This window comes from Dioscorea cayenensis, chromosome 6 (assembly GCF_009730915.1).
Source record: "Dioscorea cayenensis subsp. rotundata cultivar TDr96_F1 chromosome 6, TDr96_F1_v2_PseudoChromosome.rev07_lg8_w22 25.fasta, whole genome shotgun sequence".
NCBI lineage: Eukaryota > Viridiplantae > Streptophyta > Magnoliopsida > Dioscoreales > Dioscoreaceae > Dioscorea > Dioscorea cayenensis.
This window is the reverse complement of record NC_052476.1, coordinates 2,421,071-2,437,724: the sequence shown is the minus strand read 5'-3', so window position 1 is coordinate 2,437,724 and position 16,654 is coordinate 2,421,071. Positions and strand designations below refer to the sequence as shown.

Below are 16,654 nucleotides of genomic sequence, written 5' to 3'. Positions count from 1 at the left end.
ATATATATATATATAAAGAGATACCGTTTTTCATGAAACTTTATTTCTTAAAAACTTAATCACAAGAGTTACTTGTGTTGTTTTTATATGTGTAGGGCAAGGTGGGCTTTTGGGGGCCTTGGTTTGTAGCTCTTCCATTCTACAAGAGAATACTAAGAATAGAAGGTATATTCAATTATTCTATTTTTTATCATATAATTATAACTTATATATGTTATTTGTGCCATGTTAAGATGTTCTCTATATGAAAATGATATGCTTTATTTTTGTTAAAAACTCAAAAAACAAAAAGGTCAATTTTTTTAAAGAACATTTTGTGTTTCCAATTAAAAGAGGTTTGGTCCCCAAAGATATTTTCTGGATGTATTTTTATATTAATTGGTATCTTTTATTATATATTGTCAAATATATTTAAAAATTTTTGATGTGCAACATCAACTTAATTTACGTTTATTTTAATAAATATTTTTAAAATTTTAATATTTAGACGGATTGGAGAAAAAGCAGTAGAAAAGCGGTGGTGGAGGCGTTGAAAAAGCAGGTGAAGCGATCGAAAAATAGCCTCGGATATCGCCAATGCTTTGCCAGAAGGAAAGTTAAAGCAAGTAGTTCTTGAGGTGGAGAATATAGCTGAACAAATTGATGATGGTGCAGAGAAAATTGAAGAATTCTTAGACAAGGTGATGTTTTCTTTAATTTTAATCTAATTAAAAATTAAATAAAAAATAAAGTAATATTGAAGCAAAAGTAAATATTAATTATGTCCACAAGTTGATGGTAAAAGTCTCCATTTCAACGAATGCGTTTCAAGTCTTTTAAATCTTTCTTTATTTTCCAATGAAGTGCAATGGCATGTGTAAGATACACAAGACTTTGCTTTCATGCTTTATAGTTCAATATAGGATAAGAATATTCAATTCCAATTAGTAAATTTGATAATGATGTTGCATACCTTTCTTTTAAGGTAATAGTAACTTTTCTTTTTGATTTTTTTTCTTTTGTTTTTTTCTATTGGATGGTAACACTGACATTGTTCGTATGAGAAATTGGACCATCTTTGTCTCAACACTAACAAATTCAGATGTGAAATATATCACATTTGGGATTATTTTGTTAGAAAATTTTAATAACAATCAACCATTTTTTATCAACAACCAAGTAACGATAACATCTACTCCCTCTGTTCTTTTTTATCTGTTATAAATCCATTTCTTTTTTATCTGTCATTTTTAAGCTTCGAGAAGCATTTATTTATTTTTTTTCCAAAATTACCCTAACACTCTATTCAATTCTCTTCTTGAAATTTAATATGAGAGAGAAATGTGAAGATATAAATTAGGAGTAATTTTAGAAATATAACTAATTTTCTATTAAATTATGTGAAATAACCAACTTTCTTGGTATGTGAAATTCGGTTATTCATTATATATGAACTATATTATAAATCAATATAATAAAATATGTTATCTCTCATTGATGATGAAACATGGATTGGAGGTATACTCTGCGTTAAAAAAATGAGAAATACGATACTAGGGTTTTGTTGAATCTTTTCTCTCCAATTTTTCAATCACACACCACCCCACATAAACACATCATATGTTAGTATGTTATATATTAATTGGACACAAGCCTAATGGGCTGATTTGGGTCAGATTAAAAAGTGGATTGAACATAACATAAATATTAATTGTCTTTTAGATTATGTTAGTCCATAAAATAATTGAGATGTGGAGTTGGATTTTAATGGACCAAAATAATAAGTGGAATCTTACTATGACCAAGTATTTCATTGTGAAAATCAAATATATAGCACTAGTCTCTTTATTTGTGTAGGAGCTTTAAAAAAAATATATCTATAGTAAATTATAATTATTCATATTTATTTAGTTTGGATAGTAAGAGGGAGGATTGTGAGTTTGATAATGATTTTTTTAGTCTTAATACATATGTATGTATGAGTAACCCTCTTTTAAGGACGTTTCTAGATTTTAAATCTAAGATATTCTAGAATAGCAGTTAAATTTGCATCTAATAATCATTTTCCATTCATGCATAGTACATAACAGTAATTAACATTTAACAGTACTTAGTAGTGTCTAACAATACCGAAACACAGTAAACAAAACTTGTACATGAAATTTTGCAGGATTACTATTGTTTACGATACATGGTTACTTCTTAGCACTATTTAACACTATTTGATACTGTGTAAAAATTGATTATAACTACTAAATATAGATCGAATGACATCGTGAAATATCTTTATTAGATTTAAAATCTAAAAATATCCCTAAAGGGCGTGCCCTCAGTATATATTTAATATGAATAAATTTAGATGCCACATATAGTGCCCTTAGAGTCAATTATTAAATGTTGGACCAAATACATGTTCGAATCTATATGACGGGAGTCTATATCTTAATGGATCATAGCCATTAGACATTTAGATCATTATTGACAATTATTAGAATATGATCAAATAAATGCCTATCTTTTTATTCCATTGGAAAAATTAAATGCAAGTCTCTTTCTCTGTGGTAAACCTTACAATATATATATATATATATATGAACATTAATTCTTATAATTTACCAAATAATGATATTTGTCATCTTCTTATTTTTCAAAAAACATCTTACAACCACTTCATTAATTTTATTTCACTTATGTTTATTTCAATAAGATCTCCTACATAAATATTAAAAATAAATAATTTTTCAAAAATTAGATGGCTTGAATTTAATATAAAAATTGATCGATATTTTTAAATAAAACAGTGAATATAAAAAACTTTATCACCGAAAAAGTTGATATATTGAAGTTCTAGCAATAAATAAAATGTCCTATCTGCGATCCCTACGTATTGGATGTCGCTGTTTCGTTTACCTGGTTGGGTAATCAAGAAGATCAACAGAATTAGAAGGGATTTCCTTTGGTCTGGACCGGACATTGAGCACCCGAAGTGGAGGTTGGTGAGTTGGGATAATCTTTGTCGCCCAAGGGAACAAGGGGGTTGGGGTATTCTTGAGTTATCAAACTTTAATCTTGCGCTCTTGGGCAAATGGTGGTGGAAGTTAATGACGAATACTGCGTGGTGTGGTGCTGATATCTTACAATTCAATTACGGTGTTATTCGTTGGAATATGTTCCCCCGACAAACGGGTAGGATTTCCTACTTCTGGAAAGGCGTTTTTGAGCTGCCTGATGACTCTTAGGGGATGCGTGTTGCATGAGGTCAGTGCAGCCTTTGAAACACTTTTTCGGAAGGATTCTTGGTTCTTGAGGGCGGGCTCCTATGTTCATCTGGCCGGAGGAATTCAGAAGGACTAGTGAGCCCAATGGAGCAGATCAGCGAGATGGGTTATCTCCTAAACCCGAGGGCCCCTTTTTTCAGGGAGGAAGATGGCCGTACTACGAGGACTAGACTAACGGATTTTGATGGGGTGGTAGGAGATAGAAAGAGATGGAGGTTGAATGGAAATGGTATATTCACGGTGAAGTCTTTTTACTCGTTTCTCATTGATGGTGGGGTGCGTTGCCCTATTGCTCGGTTCTTCTGGAAAAAGCCTTGTCCGAAGAAAGTTAGCCTGTTTAACTGGTTAGCTGAGAAGAATAAGATTCTCACCATGGACGTTCTTGCGAAAAGGAGTTGCAATCGCCTTCCTACGACGACCTGCGTTTTGTGTAATTCGGCCTTAGAGTCGTCTGACCATCTCTTCTTGCATTGTTTGGTTGCTAGAAAGGTGTGGGGGTACTTCGTGCATTTACTGCATTTTCCAGACCCTCCTGGGTCTATGCAGGAGATCTGGCGGGGTTGGCGAACCTCGATTCGGGCTAACTTTAGGGAGATTGGGGTCTTAGTTGCTAAGGCTATTGTGTGGAATATTTGGCTTGTTAGAAATGATTGCCTCTTTAATGCCAACTATTTGCCTACGCATGCTCTTATTTTGAAGATTGACCGTATGTTGATATCTTGGCTCTCTTCAGTTGTCGAAGGATTGCGAGAGACGGGTGAGGATCCTATTGCCATGCTTCGTCAGAACACGGAGGCCCTGGGGATCAGTGGAGTGGAGTATGGCGGAATTCCTCTCGCTGGGGTAGATCAAGATTTTCTTTCGGACTAGTCTTGTACTATTTTCTGTTGGGATGAGAATCCTTTGCTGATTCTCATCCGGCGCTGTTTTGTTTTGCCACTTCTCGTGGTGCTTTGTTTTTGTCTTTTGTAGGCGCTTGCGCTCTGTTTGTATCCTTTCTCTTTATTTAATTAATGACAGTGGTTTATCCACCTTTTCATAAATAAATAAATAAATAAATAAATAAATAAATAAAATGAAAATGAAAATAAAAATGTAGCATGTGTTTCTATGTATTAGAGGCATAAATTTATTTTTATAGAGGTGATTAGAAATTCAAAATTCTTGTTTAAACATATATATATATATATATATATATATGACTACATATTTTCAAAGTTTTTGGTTATTTTTCCCCAACTCAAGGTTGTAGTAGCTTTTACTTTTATTTTTTTATGTTAACAAGGGATGTATTAACTTAGACTATGTAATAAATATATTATTCACATTTATTAATTTATTTAAATTTCTTTTATAGGTTGAAAAAATAGAGGACAAGGTGGAGGATTTGGTGGAGCCCATTACTGAGGAAGGAAAAAATAAAGAGGGAGAGAGCAAAGTTCAGAATGAAGCTTCACCAAAGACTGATTTGCCAAAAACCACTTCAGAACCAAATGACAAATAAATGTATATTAATATTTATTTAAAAATCATTAAAAGGAAATATGAAAACCAACACTCTATTGTGTTTTAATTTATTCAATCTCTTTAATTAATAATATTGTATGGCATGATTAAATGCAATATTGAATGATTACATATCTAGAAAATTAATTACCTCAGGTATAGAGATTTTTTAAGTTAAATGTGAGAGATTTTTGAGATGAGAGTGAGATTTTTGGATGATTATAATTAAAAAAATTGAGAATTTTCTCAATCACAATGAGTTTCTAGAAGTTTTTTTTTGTTGGATTTGATATGCTAATATAATGAATTAAAATTAGTTTTTGAAAATTTTAAAAAATTGAAAAACTATGCTTTGGTTGAAAGAAAAAACAAGGGTAGGATCAAAGAAAGAATGTAAATAAAAAGAGTAAATTTTTTTATCTTTTTACTTTCTTCTTCCAACCAAACTCAGGAAAATGACTTCTATTTTTGACCCTATTGCTCACAATTTACTTCAAACTTCAACTGCCTTGAAAAAAAAAAGTTCTCATAATTCACTATTTTTTTAACCCAAAAAAATTCAATCATTATGGTCCACCATAATTAACTTATTTTGCACAAAATATCATTACTTATGTGAGCACTAATAATAATAATAATAATAATAATAGTAACAACAACAATAATAATAATAATAATAATAATAGTAATAATAATAATAATAACTTACATTAGAACACGAATACAATGATAAACACACAAAAAAAATCAATAATATATTAAAATAAATCAAAATTAAAGTTAAACAGTTAATAAATAAAAACTCTGGTTTGATATAACTATTTCTATGTCATAAACAATTCAATTATCACACTATATTTTCAACATTTCAAACATATTAATAAATATGATGTATAATTATGCAAACACAATCCCAATTAACATTTTGTGCATCATATTTTTGTTATATTAACATATTGTAAAATAAATTAAGTACCGTGTTTACTCTCCCAATCCCAAATAATTTTTCAAAAATACTTATTACCAACGGGCTTGTAACCCAATAGTATCTCAGGTCCTCTCATTTGGGAGAGACATAAGTTTGATTTCTCTTGACCGTGCTCCTCAATTTCGAGGTTGAGAAAGTGTTGCAATCCGCGTATGCTCATGAGGGTTGGTGTTTGTCACCCTACCTCAAATTATAAAAAAAAAATAATAAAAAAAAAACTTATTTCTTTCCTATAATTAAAAAAAAATCTTTTAACCTCCCAAATAATATCTAAACAGACAAACAGAACCAACCCTATTACCATATGCAGATATAATGAATTTGAGAAAAACACATATCAAATGCCTGAAAATGACTCCTCAGATTGAAAAGACTTTCAAATAAAGCATTGCCACCATCCTTATGAGAGGATTGCTTGGTTATAAATGCAATGCAATGCAATAAGATTTTCAAGATCATCTTGTGAATATATGCTATGAAATAGCTTGATTTAAACTACTAATATATATTTTTTCTGAAATTTTATTTTCCCTATATATATCCTATATATATATATATATATATGTGTGTGTGTGTGTGTGTGCGCGTGTGTATATGAAAAGTCTCTTAAAAAGAGAACCAGGGAGTTGGTGTGGGTGTGTTAGGTGGCAGTTATTCCTAACCTCCCCTTGGAAAGCAAGCAAAGACTTTGTGAAGGCCTTGATAAAAAGCAAGCCTTATGTATTTGTTGCACAATGGAAATGGCATACATTCCATTCTCACTAGTTGTAGCCAAAGTGACCACCAAATTCACCTCATTTTGATGTTCTTTTTTGACTTACTTTGAATGGGACCCACATTTAAATGTTGCCACTTTGAAACATGTAAATTGACTATTTCCATTGATTTGGTGAGCCTTTGCTTTCTTAACACACATATGTAGAATATTTTGTTGGTCATTAGTGATTTAGTTCATGGTTCATGGTTTTTGCATCACTTAACCAATTAAACCCTTCAAGTGCAAGTGAAAATGAGAGTGAGTGTCTAATTAACCATCATGGTAGTGATGTTTTTATTTCATTTTTTTTTACTTCTTCTCCTACCTTCAAAAAATAGAGTCTTCAATATTAAGATATCATATTTTACATTAATGTTTGTTTATGTTGCTAGCTGACAAAAATATTGGCAAAAAGATTATAACAATATGATAATTTTGAACAAAAACATCCTATATATTGTTGGATCAATGCAAGGATGAAAAGAAAGAAATTTTTGTTGTAGATTTATATCTAGTAGTTAGTTTGTGATTTTTATTAAACAACATAATAATTATAATTTTGTTTCAAGACACTACTTAAGTACGAGCATTTGCCTCTAGTTACCTTTAATCAATATATTATTAACTCTCTTATTATAGATGTGGTAGTGTGGTACCTTCATATATCCATCTTTAATATCAAGTTTTAGTCATGAAATAACTATAAATATAATCACCAATCATGATGATTATTCTATAGATCTTTTATATATTAGTAAGAATTAAATATTTGAGTTATTATTATTTTTTTTATCTAAAAAAAAAAGCTCAAAAGAGATGGAAGAGGGGACCTAACCCAATCAAACCATCTTCATGTTACATCCTCCATTGATAAGACCAATCTCTCAAAAAAGTAGATTCCTTCATGTCTCTTTTCCTAATTTTAAAAAAAAAATAATTACAAAGAAACTAAAAACAATATTTTCGTACTAGATAAATAACCTCACCCACTCACAAAAGGAGGGAAACAGAGCATAAAAAACAAACTAAAATACAATAATATAAAGCAATGAAGAAAGGATCAATGTAGTAAGTGGAACCAATCAATGTCACAAAGCTTAATAATATATATATATATATATATATATATTAATATTATGAATGATACAAGCACATATATAAACAGAGGGTGTGCACATAGCCGAAAATTGAATATTTGGATTATGATCCCTCATCCAACTGACACAAAATTTAAACAGTAAACTTGCATTCACAACTGAGAACTCATTTTCACGACTGCATCTAGTGCGTTTCGAACTCCACCAATGAAAATCTACAAACTAAGCCTTTGGCAATGAAATTAATGCTAGAGGATCAGAGGCTATTTGGCATCTTAATAATATATGTGCAAATATATACAATATCAACACTTGAACATGCAGAGCTCTTTAACAAACCCCACAAGGAACCTAAAAGCTAGAGACAGGTAGAAAGTTCAAAGAGGTTGGCCCCTCAACCTTAGGGTTTGAGTCCTCTCTAAGGTATTCCCGATTAAGTCACAAGCTTACCAAAGAAAACTAGTAAAAGCACTTGATAAGATTATTTAAACAAAGTGGAACTAGTTCTCTCTATCTTGTTTCTTATATAAAGGCCATTAGTTTGCATCTCTTGTTTGAAGTGTGCTAGTTAGCAAGCCATTCTTTCTTTCCTTCTTTCTTTTTTCCCTAAATGGCTATTAGGGTTTGTTCTATAGTTGTACTTCTTCTTCTTGTGTGTTGTGTGTCATTGGTTTTATCCACAGACTACACTGTTGGTGATACAAGTGGATGGAACTCTGGTGTTGATTATTCTTCTTGGACCAGTGGCAAAACCTTTAATGTTGGAGATAATCTTGGTATGTTTGTTTCATGAGAATTAAGGTTAAGTTAGCTAGGGTTCATGTATTTCTTCTCTTTTTATTATAAACATTGCTCTCTTGAATGAAAATTAGGGTTAATTAAGTTAGGGTTCATTTATTTCTTTTTTTCCTTCTTGATTTTATCCCTTGATTGTTATTAGGGTTCACATATCTTTCTTTCTTTTTGTTAAAAAGCTTCTTCTCTCTCACATATGTTTGTTGCTTGAGGATTAGGGTTAATTTAGGTTCATCTAACTTCCCTTTTTTTTAATAACCATATTTATTAGGGTTCATGCATCTTAACTTTGCATGAAAATTAGGGTATAGTATTCATACATCAAACTCTCAATACCTCTTTCTTTTTCTCTCTTGCATTTGTTGCATGAATATATAATTAGAGTTTTTTTTTTCCTCATCACTTTTGTTGGAGCTACAAGCTTTAAACTAATCCAGAGCAAAGAATTTTCTTTTATATACATAAATATAAACTCAAAATCACTCATTTAACCATCTTTACCATTTAAACTAAACATGTTAATTTTTAGTTAGTGTTTAAGAGTGTATATATATTTACATATATATATATATATATTAATTATAAAATTTTTTATTCTTATTATAGAGTTGATGAAACATCTCACTGATATTTAAAAATTTTATTAATCAAAAAAATTTTTTTTTTCATTTTTCAGTGTTCAGTTATACTTCCGGTGTGCACACGGTAGCAGAGGTAAGCTCATCAGACTATGATAGCTGCTCATCAAGCAATGCTATCAGCACTGACAGCAGTGGCTCAACCACCGTCGCCCTGAAGGCCACCGGCACCCGATACTTCATTTGCACGGTCCCCGGCCACTGCAGCAACGGCATGAAACTCTCGGTCACCGTCGCCGGTGGTGGTGGCTCTTCATCCACTCCAACTACCCCTACTTCCCCTTCAACCACCACTCCTTCCACCACCATCACTCCACCTTCATCCACCACCACTACCACCACCGGAACTCACTATTCCGGCGCCGGAGCTCTTTCTCCGGCCACTGCAATACTTGTTGGTGTTCTTAGCTTGCTTAAGCTGACTCTTCTTTGAGTTTCAGCCAGGGAGGAGTTAGTACTAATTTGATCATCGTTTTCATTTTCTTTCACTATTACTATAAATAATAATAATATTATTATTATTATTATTGTAATCATAATTCCTTGTTAATTTGATAGAGCTCATTGTGTTTGTAGGAGTTGATGTTTTACCAATAAAATCATGGTTTGTTGTGTTATATATATGTTATCCTGAAGATGAATAATGTTGGGTTTGGTGGCATGCGAAGGTTGTCATGTTACTATTATTATTATTATTATTATTATTAGTGTTATTATTTTTATTTTTAATTTATTAATTTATTTAATTTATGAAAGTAGATTAACCACGATTTTTTAAAACATAAAGGTGAACAACATGAACAAAAGAGGTACAAGGAAGCAAACAAACTTCTTGGTCACTTCCATCTTACTTTTTTTTTTTCTTTTAATTTTTGTGTGGAATTCATGGCTTTTGATATATGTTAATGTAATTTGGGTGGTCATCTAATAATTTTATTTTAATAAAAATTGATAAACTATGATTTAATTAAAATAGAGTACAGTCCGATTAATAATATTAAGGTAGGAGATGCGTCGAATTCATGAATGCAGACATTACAAAAACTGATTAGACTAATAGGTGAGAGTTGTGAAAAATATTTATGATTAATCTACCATAGATGATAGATAAAGAGTTAATCAATTGAGCACTTTTTTTTAAAAATTAAGTTCAAGAAACTATAATAAATAATTGTAATGTTAATGCAATATGCTTAAAATGTATTACATTTAATATTAAGAGTTCATAAAAGTGATTTTTGGAGACCTAGTCAATTCATCCATATTAATGGGGCCATGATATTTTTAAAAAATAAAAAAATTAGAAAATTCTTTAAATATTGAATTACCCCAATAGATAATACATTTGTTTCTATTTGGAGGTTGAGTGTTTAAATTTCACTCTATATTCAGTGAACAAGTAAATTGTGAATGAGTAGTTGTGCGCATGCTCTAACTATTGTGGTTGTTGCATACTTGCATGCTTTGACTATTGTGGTTGTTGCATACTTGCATTTGTTACTTAAAAAAAAGAAGAAAAAAAAAAACTCTCACTATCAAAGAATAATAGGAATATATACATATTGATGATGACTTCAAATGTCACAAAAAGGATCTGATTCTATGTATAGCTGTCAATTGAGTAGAAAGAGAGCATTCTTGGGAATACTTTAAAAGAGAGTATTAATACTTTTTATTTGATATATATATATATATATATTATATTTATCTTGATTGGCACATGTTTGTTCTTTGCATTAATCTTTTTATGAGCTGTCAATGCTTATTATGAATATAGGACCCCAAAAATTAAATGAGAATACCTTCATTTGTAAGCATTGGTAAGGGTCAAAAGTTTTGATGTTGTGGCTTTGTTTGATCTAGTTTGGTGAACAATCTTTATCAAAGTATAGTTGTGTGTGGCTGTGTGCCACATGTGAGATAAATTGAAATGGTTTTTTTTTTTAAATAAATTTTTATAAAAGCATATATTTTATAAAAATAGATAAATTTTATTTGGTAATTAAGTAGGGTGAAATTTAGTATATTCATGATGTATTTTTCATGCTATAAAAAATGTAAAGTAATTCATTAACCAAATTATTATTAGAGTTTCGGTTTCTCAAACTCATGTGATTAATAAATGAATTTTGGTTATAGTATGGCATTAATTTAGTTCGAATAATAATTTTGTTTGGATATCTATATAAATTATATTATTTGGTCTATACTTGATATAATTAAATCATATAAAAAGTAATAAAAAAGAATTTTGTGACAAATACATTTTAATGTATTTAAAAAAAACTTCAATACCTATATACATCTAAGTACAATAAAAATAAAAATATAAAATATAAATCATATCTAAAAACCAATATTTGCAAAGTAATCCCAAAAAAAAATTCACAATAATAAATTTTCATCTTTTAAAATACTTTTAATATACACATTATAAAACCACTATACAATTACGTAAGGCCTTGTTTTTTGAGAAAGTAAAAAAAAAAACTCTTGATATATTGGTAACAATCTAAAGAATATTAGAATGGTAAATTATTTTTTCCCACCAAATATTAATTTAATATATATTAAAAAATTCTTAAATTTGTAAATATAAAAAATTAATAACATATTTAGGATTCCAATATTTATTTGTTAATGCACAACATATGTGAAGCAATTCAATTAGTGTTGATCCCAATATTAATATCTATATAGCATATGGATATAAACATCAAACAGAGCCCATTGCTCATGTCTCCTAAATCAAACTATTAATTTTGTTTATAATTAATATGGATGGCATTTCCATCACTTCATGCTTAAAATGACTTTTGGTCATATTTGTGTCTATTAGAGAAACTTAAACATCAATGATCAATCATTTATTGAATATATATATGATTTTAGTTGCAAAAAAAAATATTTTAATTAATTCTAATGAAATTAAAATTTAAAAATTAGAGAAAATTAGCCATTTATGTCTACAACGCCACCTTGTTTCCATCACTCCCACTATAAATCATCTTGTTATAATGCACCGTAAGATTATTAATCCTTATCTACTACTCCATGCCTTGGTCATTTTTGCATCATTCTTTTGCTATCATCATAAATCTTCTTAAAAGTGCAAGGCTCCGCTGAGTCCGCTCTCATGATATAAACATGTTCGGAAAATTTACACAATTAAACCCAATATAAAAAATAATAGAGTTAGGGCACATCCTATGTTAAAATTTCCATCCATAAACATCCACAGAAGAAAAACATATCAAATTTCCAATTTGAGTGCTATAAATCACAATAATACCATTTACTTATTATATTATTAGCATCTTCATTTCAAATTTCCATCCATAAAAATCCAAAAACAGAAAAACAACTAGTTACTTAATATATTATTTTATTTTATTTTTTACAAATAAATGACAAGTATTCATCTAAAGAAAATTATGTATGTGCACAGACGTAAAGTACAACCGCAAAAGTTTATCAAGCATTTATACACTCATCTTATACTAGTTTTAGAATTTGATATCAACTGTTTTTAGAAATATATACCCTATGTAAAAGGAGTGGTATCATTAGGTCAAAAAAATACAAATAAATAAAAAATTTTATTTAAGAAAAATTAGGCAATAGCAAAGACGTGAAATACAGCCGCAAACTTAGCAAGCATTTATGTGCTCGCTTTACCCTACGTAAAAATGTGATACGTATGTCATTTAAAAAAATTTAAGCAATAGCACAAACATGAAATGCAACCGCAAACTCATCGAACGGGTAAATTTTTTAATAAGTCACTAAACTTTGGCTCATTTTCATTTTGATCACTAAACTTCAATTTGTATTAATTTGGACACTCAATTTTAATTTCATTTTACTTGGTAGTAAATCAAGATATTTCAACCTCCAAATGAATGATGTGGTTCTTTTTCAATAACGTGGACACCTTTAATAGACTTAATAATGTGTCAATGGGAGGCCTGACTTAGATTTTTAGACAGCCATATAATCAATTGAGGATTGAAATTTTTGATTTATTACCGGTTGAAATCAAATTAAAATTAAATGACCAAATTAATACAAATTAAAGTTCGGTGATCAAAATGAAAATGAGGCAAAATTTAATGACCTATTATAAAATTTACCCCTCATTAAACACTTATATGCTGACTTTACCATACTTAAAAATGTGATACATATGTGATACTAATAGGTCAAAAAAAATATCGCTAATTTTCAATTTTTTTACTTAATAACTCCTCAAAATTAATGAAAAAAAAAGGGAGTGGCAAGCAATTTTCCTAGTCTTCCAGGCCCAACTTGTAAAACTCCATCAGTTCAAATAAAGAGGGAAAAAAAACTGAATTTTTATATAGAAAAATAAATAAATAAATAACCAAAAAAAAAGTTCTGAATTATTCTCCATCAACCATACTACGCCACGTATACACCAATACACGACAGAGGACAAAAAGGTAAATTCGCATTACCACCATGTGACTCCAAAAGACTAGCACATGGCCACCTTCCAGACACTTCCCCCGACCCTCGTGCTCTCCAGCTGTTCCCATGACGTCATTTCCTTGCTTTTATATTAATAACATTAAAAATTTACTTTTTTATTTAATTATTATTATGTTTTAATTATTTATTCGCTCGAGATCATATCATGCACTTCCTTTCATTTTCCTCCTTCAACAGTCTTATTCCCAAAATATCCTTCCATACCAGATAATAAATAATAAGAAAATGAAATGAGAGACAAGGATTTAAGTAAATAAAAAGTGAACATCAAGGGGTAAAATGGGGAAATCAGAAAAGAATAACAGGAATAATGTTACAATAGAATGATCACCAGGAAGACTAGAACCACTCTCTCTCTCACTCACAATGTCTACAAAGACTCGATAAAAATACGAATTAAAAAAAACAACAATAAATATCAGAAATTAAAAAAACGAAAAAGGAAAAAGAAATAGAGTGAATCATCAGATCAAGCGCAGGATCATCGTCGGATCAAGAATCAGCGGCGGAGATTTGAGGAAGAAGGGGATCGATCTCCGATCTAGAAAGCGAAGACGGCGACGATGGCGGCGATGGTGGCGATGGAGGCGGAAAACGGGGCGGCGGCGCTAGGGGGTGTTGGAGAAGAAGGAGGGATGCTCCGGGGCCGCTGGAGGGGAGGAGGGTGGGGGGGAGGGAGGGATGGGGAGAGGCGGAGGGAGTGCTACTGGGGGGGATGGAGGGGTGGCGGAAGGAGAGGGTGTGGGGGTGGGGGAGGCGGGAGAAGGTGTTGGAGATGGAGGTGTTACCGATGGAGATGGAGATGGAGGCTTGACCGGCGGAGTTGAAGGCGATGGAACGGGAGCAGGCGGCGTCGGTGGGGTGGCCTTGGGGGCTGGTGCAGGAGCCTGAGCGATGGCGGTGGCGACGAGAAGAGCGAGAACCAGTGAAACGATCTGGCCGGTGACCGCCATTGGAGCTTCGAGATCGAGGACTAGGGTTTCGGGATTGAAGAGAGAGAGAGAGAGAGAGAGAGATGAGATTAGGGTTTCAGAGTGGAAGAAAGGAGAATAGGATCAGGGGTTTTTATAGAGGAGGAAAAGTGGGTGAACAGTGAGAGGAGCTTTGTGGGACACGTGGAGATTTTGGATTGGTGGTAAGAAGGAGGTTTGACTTTTCGTGTGGGAATACACGGGTGGAAGTTTGTTAGATGCGTGACACGTAATTGGGTTTAGGTTAAGATTGTAGGATGTAAGGGAACGGCGTGGTGGACAACTAAGAAGGGAGGAAAATGGGAACGGAGAGCCGTTGGATGGGATCTAACGGTCGGTTTGAATTATTTGAATATTTAGTGAGAATTTTTTTTTTAAGGTGTATAGTATAATTTTAAAATGGCCAAACATTATCTGCGGACGTTATGCGAACGTCCGCAATGCGAACGTCCGTAGATGATGTACAGTAACTTAATAGGATTGGACGACTGCGATTGAATTAATTGTTGTGCTGAGATTGATTAGATGGTTTAGATTAAAACACTGTATATCTCACTTTTTACTATACTTATAAATAATGATACAGTATTACTGTTTATAAGACGGTGTGCAGTCGTTGGATTGAAATCCAACGGCCCATAATTCACAGATTACGAATCTGTGAACGTTGACAGATGATTCATCCTCTTTTAAAATATGATTATTTGTCATGCTGGTTAGTACCAAACTAAATTTTTTTAAAAAAATATATATTTAATTATTTATTTAATTTAACGGGTGGGATGGGGGAATGGACGGTGGAGATTAAGGATGGTGAGTGGATGACGCGGTCGCTTTTGAGGGTGGGATTCTGGTGTCCATTTTCTTCATTTTTGGTGCCGTGATGTTTGAAATTTTTATTTTATTTTATTTTAATTTATTAACCCTAAAAAGGTTTAAATTATCTATATATAAGCGGATAAAATCATAAAAATAAATATCTTTTAGTATACATGCTTCTAAATATGGAAGATCTATAAAGGTATATATTAGAAAGAAAATCCAATTATTTAACATCCTTCTATTTTTTGAAAATATCATAATAATTTTCTTATATTTTAGTAATAAATTTGAATTAACAATTGAGATTGGAGTAAATAATAATTATTATATTATTAATTAAGATTTAAAATAATAAAAGAAGTTTGAAGTTCATTGTTTTAGACGTCTATCTGTCCGTTTTAAAAAAATTACGGACTCTAAATCAGTATAAAATAAAGTCTTGAGTCTATTGACGGATTCTAAATCAGTCCTGGATAAAGCGTTGAGAGCTTTTATAAAAAATTAAAAAAAAATTAATAATTTTATATACATATATATATAGAGTGATTTAAACTTCAAATAATTTCATTGGGAAGCTTAGAATTTTCAAATATAAAACAAAACTATGAAACTTTATAGTCCAAAGAAATAATCAAAGATGACCACTTTACAAGTCAATGCATGATGGCCTTTAAGCGTGTGATTGGATGGGTTCCAATTATTAGTGCATTTGTGGGTCTCTTAATTGGACCACTTATTTGATTATGATGCCAAAGTTTACATCTCATTAAAACAAAATAAAATTCTTCATTTTCATCAACGTCATTCATAATCTATGTCTCATTCTTATATTGATTATGTTGATTATTTTCCAATAATGTATTTAAATAAAAAAATTAACTTTACATCAATGATAAAAAATAATAGAAAACAATATAGCCTTTTATGTATAAAATCATCAGCATATTTAATTAATGGAATAAATTAAACATACGTACATGCAAATGTACTTGGTAAAATCATAAATGATAAATTTCAAAATTTGAGTGCTTTCATTGTCAAAGACCATGTCTTTGTAAATATCTAACTAACAAAAAAAAAAGGTTGGAATTAATAATATGGGAAAGTTTATTAAGGTAAATTATATAAATATTTTTTTAAAAACTAATTGGTTTTTTATTTGCAAGCAAATGGGAAACAGCAAGGGAGACAGGTGGCAATTGTTATATTATTATTATTATTATTATTTTGTATATATATATAATATTTGTTTCCCATCAAATGATAGAGTGTGACAATTATTGGATTAGGTGTCATTAGAAACTCAGGGAA

At 30.8% G+C, this 16,654-nt stretch overlaps 3 protein-coding genes across 3 annotated transcripts in view; 2 read left to right on the top strand and 1 right to left on the bottom strand.

Annotated features, from left to right (window-relative positions):
• LOC120263663 overlaps positions 1-4,889 on the top strand; it is a 10,322-nt gene extending 5,433 nt beyond the window's left edge. The window contains exons 2-5 of the mRNA XM_039271624.1: positions 96-165; positions 548-680; positions 3,991-4,100; positions 4,615-4,889. Of these exons, the coding sequence (XP_039127558.1) occupies positions 96-165; positions 548-680; positions 3,991-4,100; positions 4,615-4,627 (326 nt within the window). The 3' untranslated portion in view covers positions 4,628-4,889. The remainder of the gene's footprint in view (positions 1-95; positions 166-547; positions 681-3,990; positions 4,101-4,614) is intronic.
• A 3,236-nt stretch (positions 4,890-8,125) lies between these two features.
• LOC120262929 (blue copper protein-like) lies at positions 8,126-9,657 on the top strand. The gene is made up of 2 exons (XM_039270842.1): positions 8,126-8,381; positions 9,077-9,657. The coding sequence occupies exons 1-2, from the start codon at positions 8,216-8,218 to the stop codon at positions 9,469-9,471; spliced, it is 561 nt and encodes a 186-aa protein (XP_039126776.1). The 5' UTR covers positions 8,126-8,215; the 3' UTR covers positions 9,472-9,657.
• Positions 9,658-14,158: 4,501 nt separating this feature from the next.
• On the bottom strand, positions 14,159-14,503 carry LOC120263661 (vegetative cell wall protein gp1-like). Its single transcript, XM_039271623.1, has one exon. It carries the CDS (start codon positions 14,501-14,503, stop codon positions 14,159-14,161), a length of 345 nt encoding a protein of 114 aa, XP_039127557.1.
• Between the last annotated feature and the right edge of the window lie 2,151 nt (positions 14,504-16,654).

Excerpts from the sequence above, each read along its gene's own strand:
- LOC120262929 (XM_039270842.1), top strand. The coding sequence starts at position 8,216 with ATGGCTATTAGGGTTTGTTCTATAGTTGTACTTCTTCTTCTTGTGTGT. Across the intron at positions 8,382-9,076 it reads TAATGTTGGAGATAATCTTG|TGTTCAGTTATACTTCCGGT; the intron begins GTATGTTTGTTT and ends TTCATTTTTCAG.
- LOC120263661 (XM_039271623.1), bottom strand. The coding sequence starts at position 14,503 with ATGGCGGTCACCGGCCAGATCGTTTCACTGGTTCTCGCTCTTCTCGTC.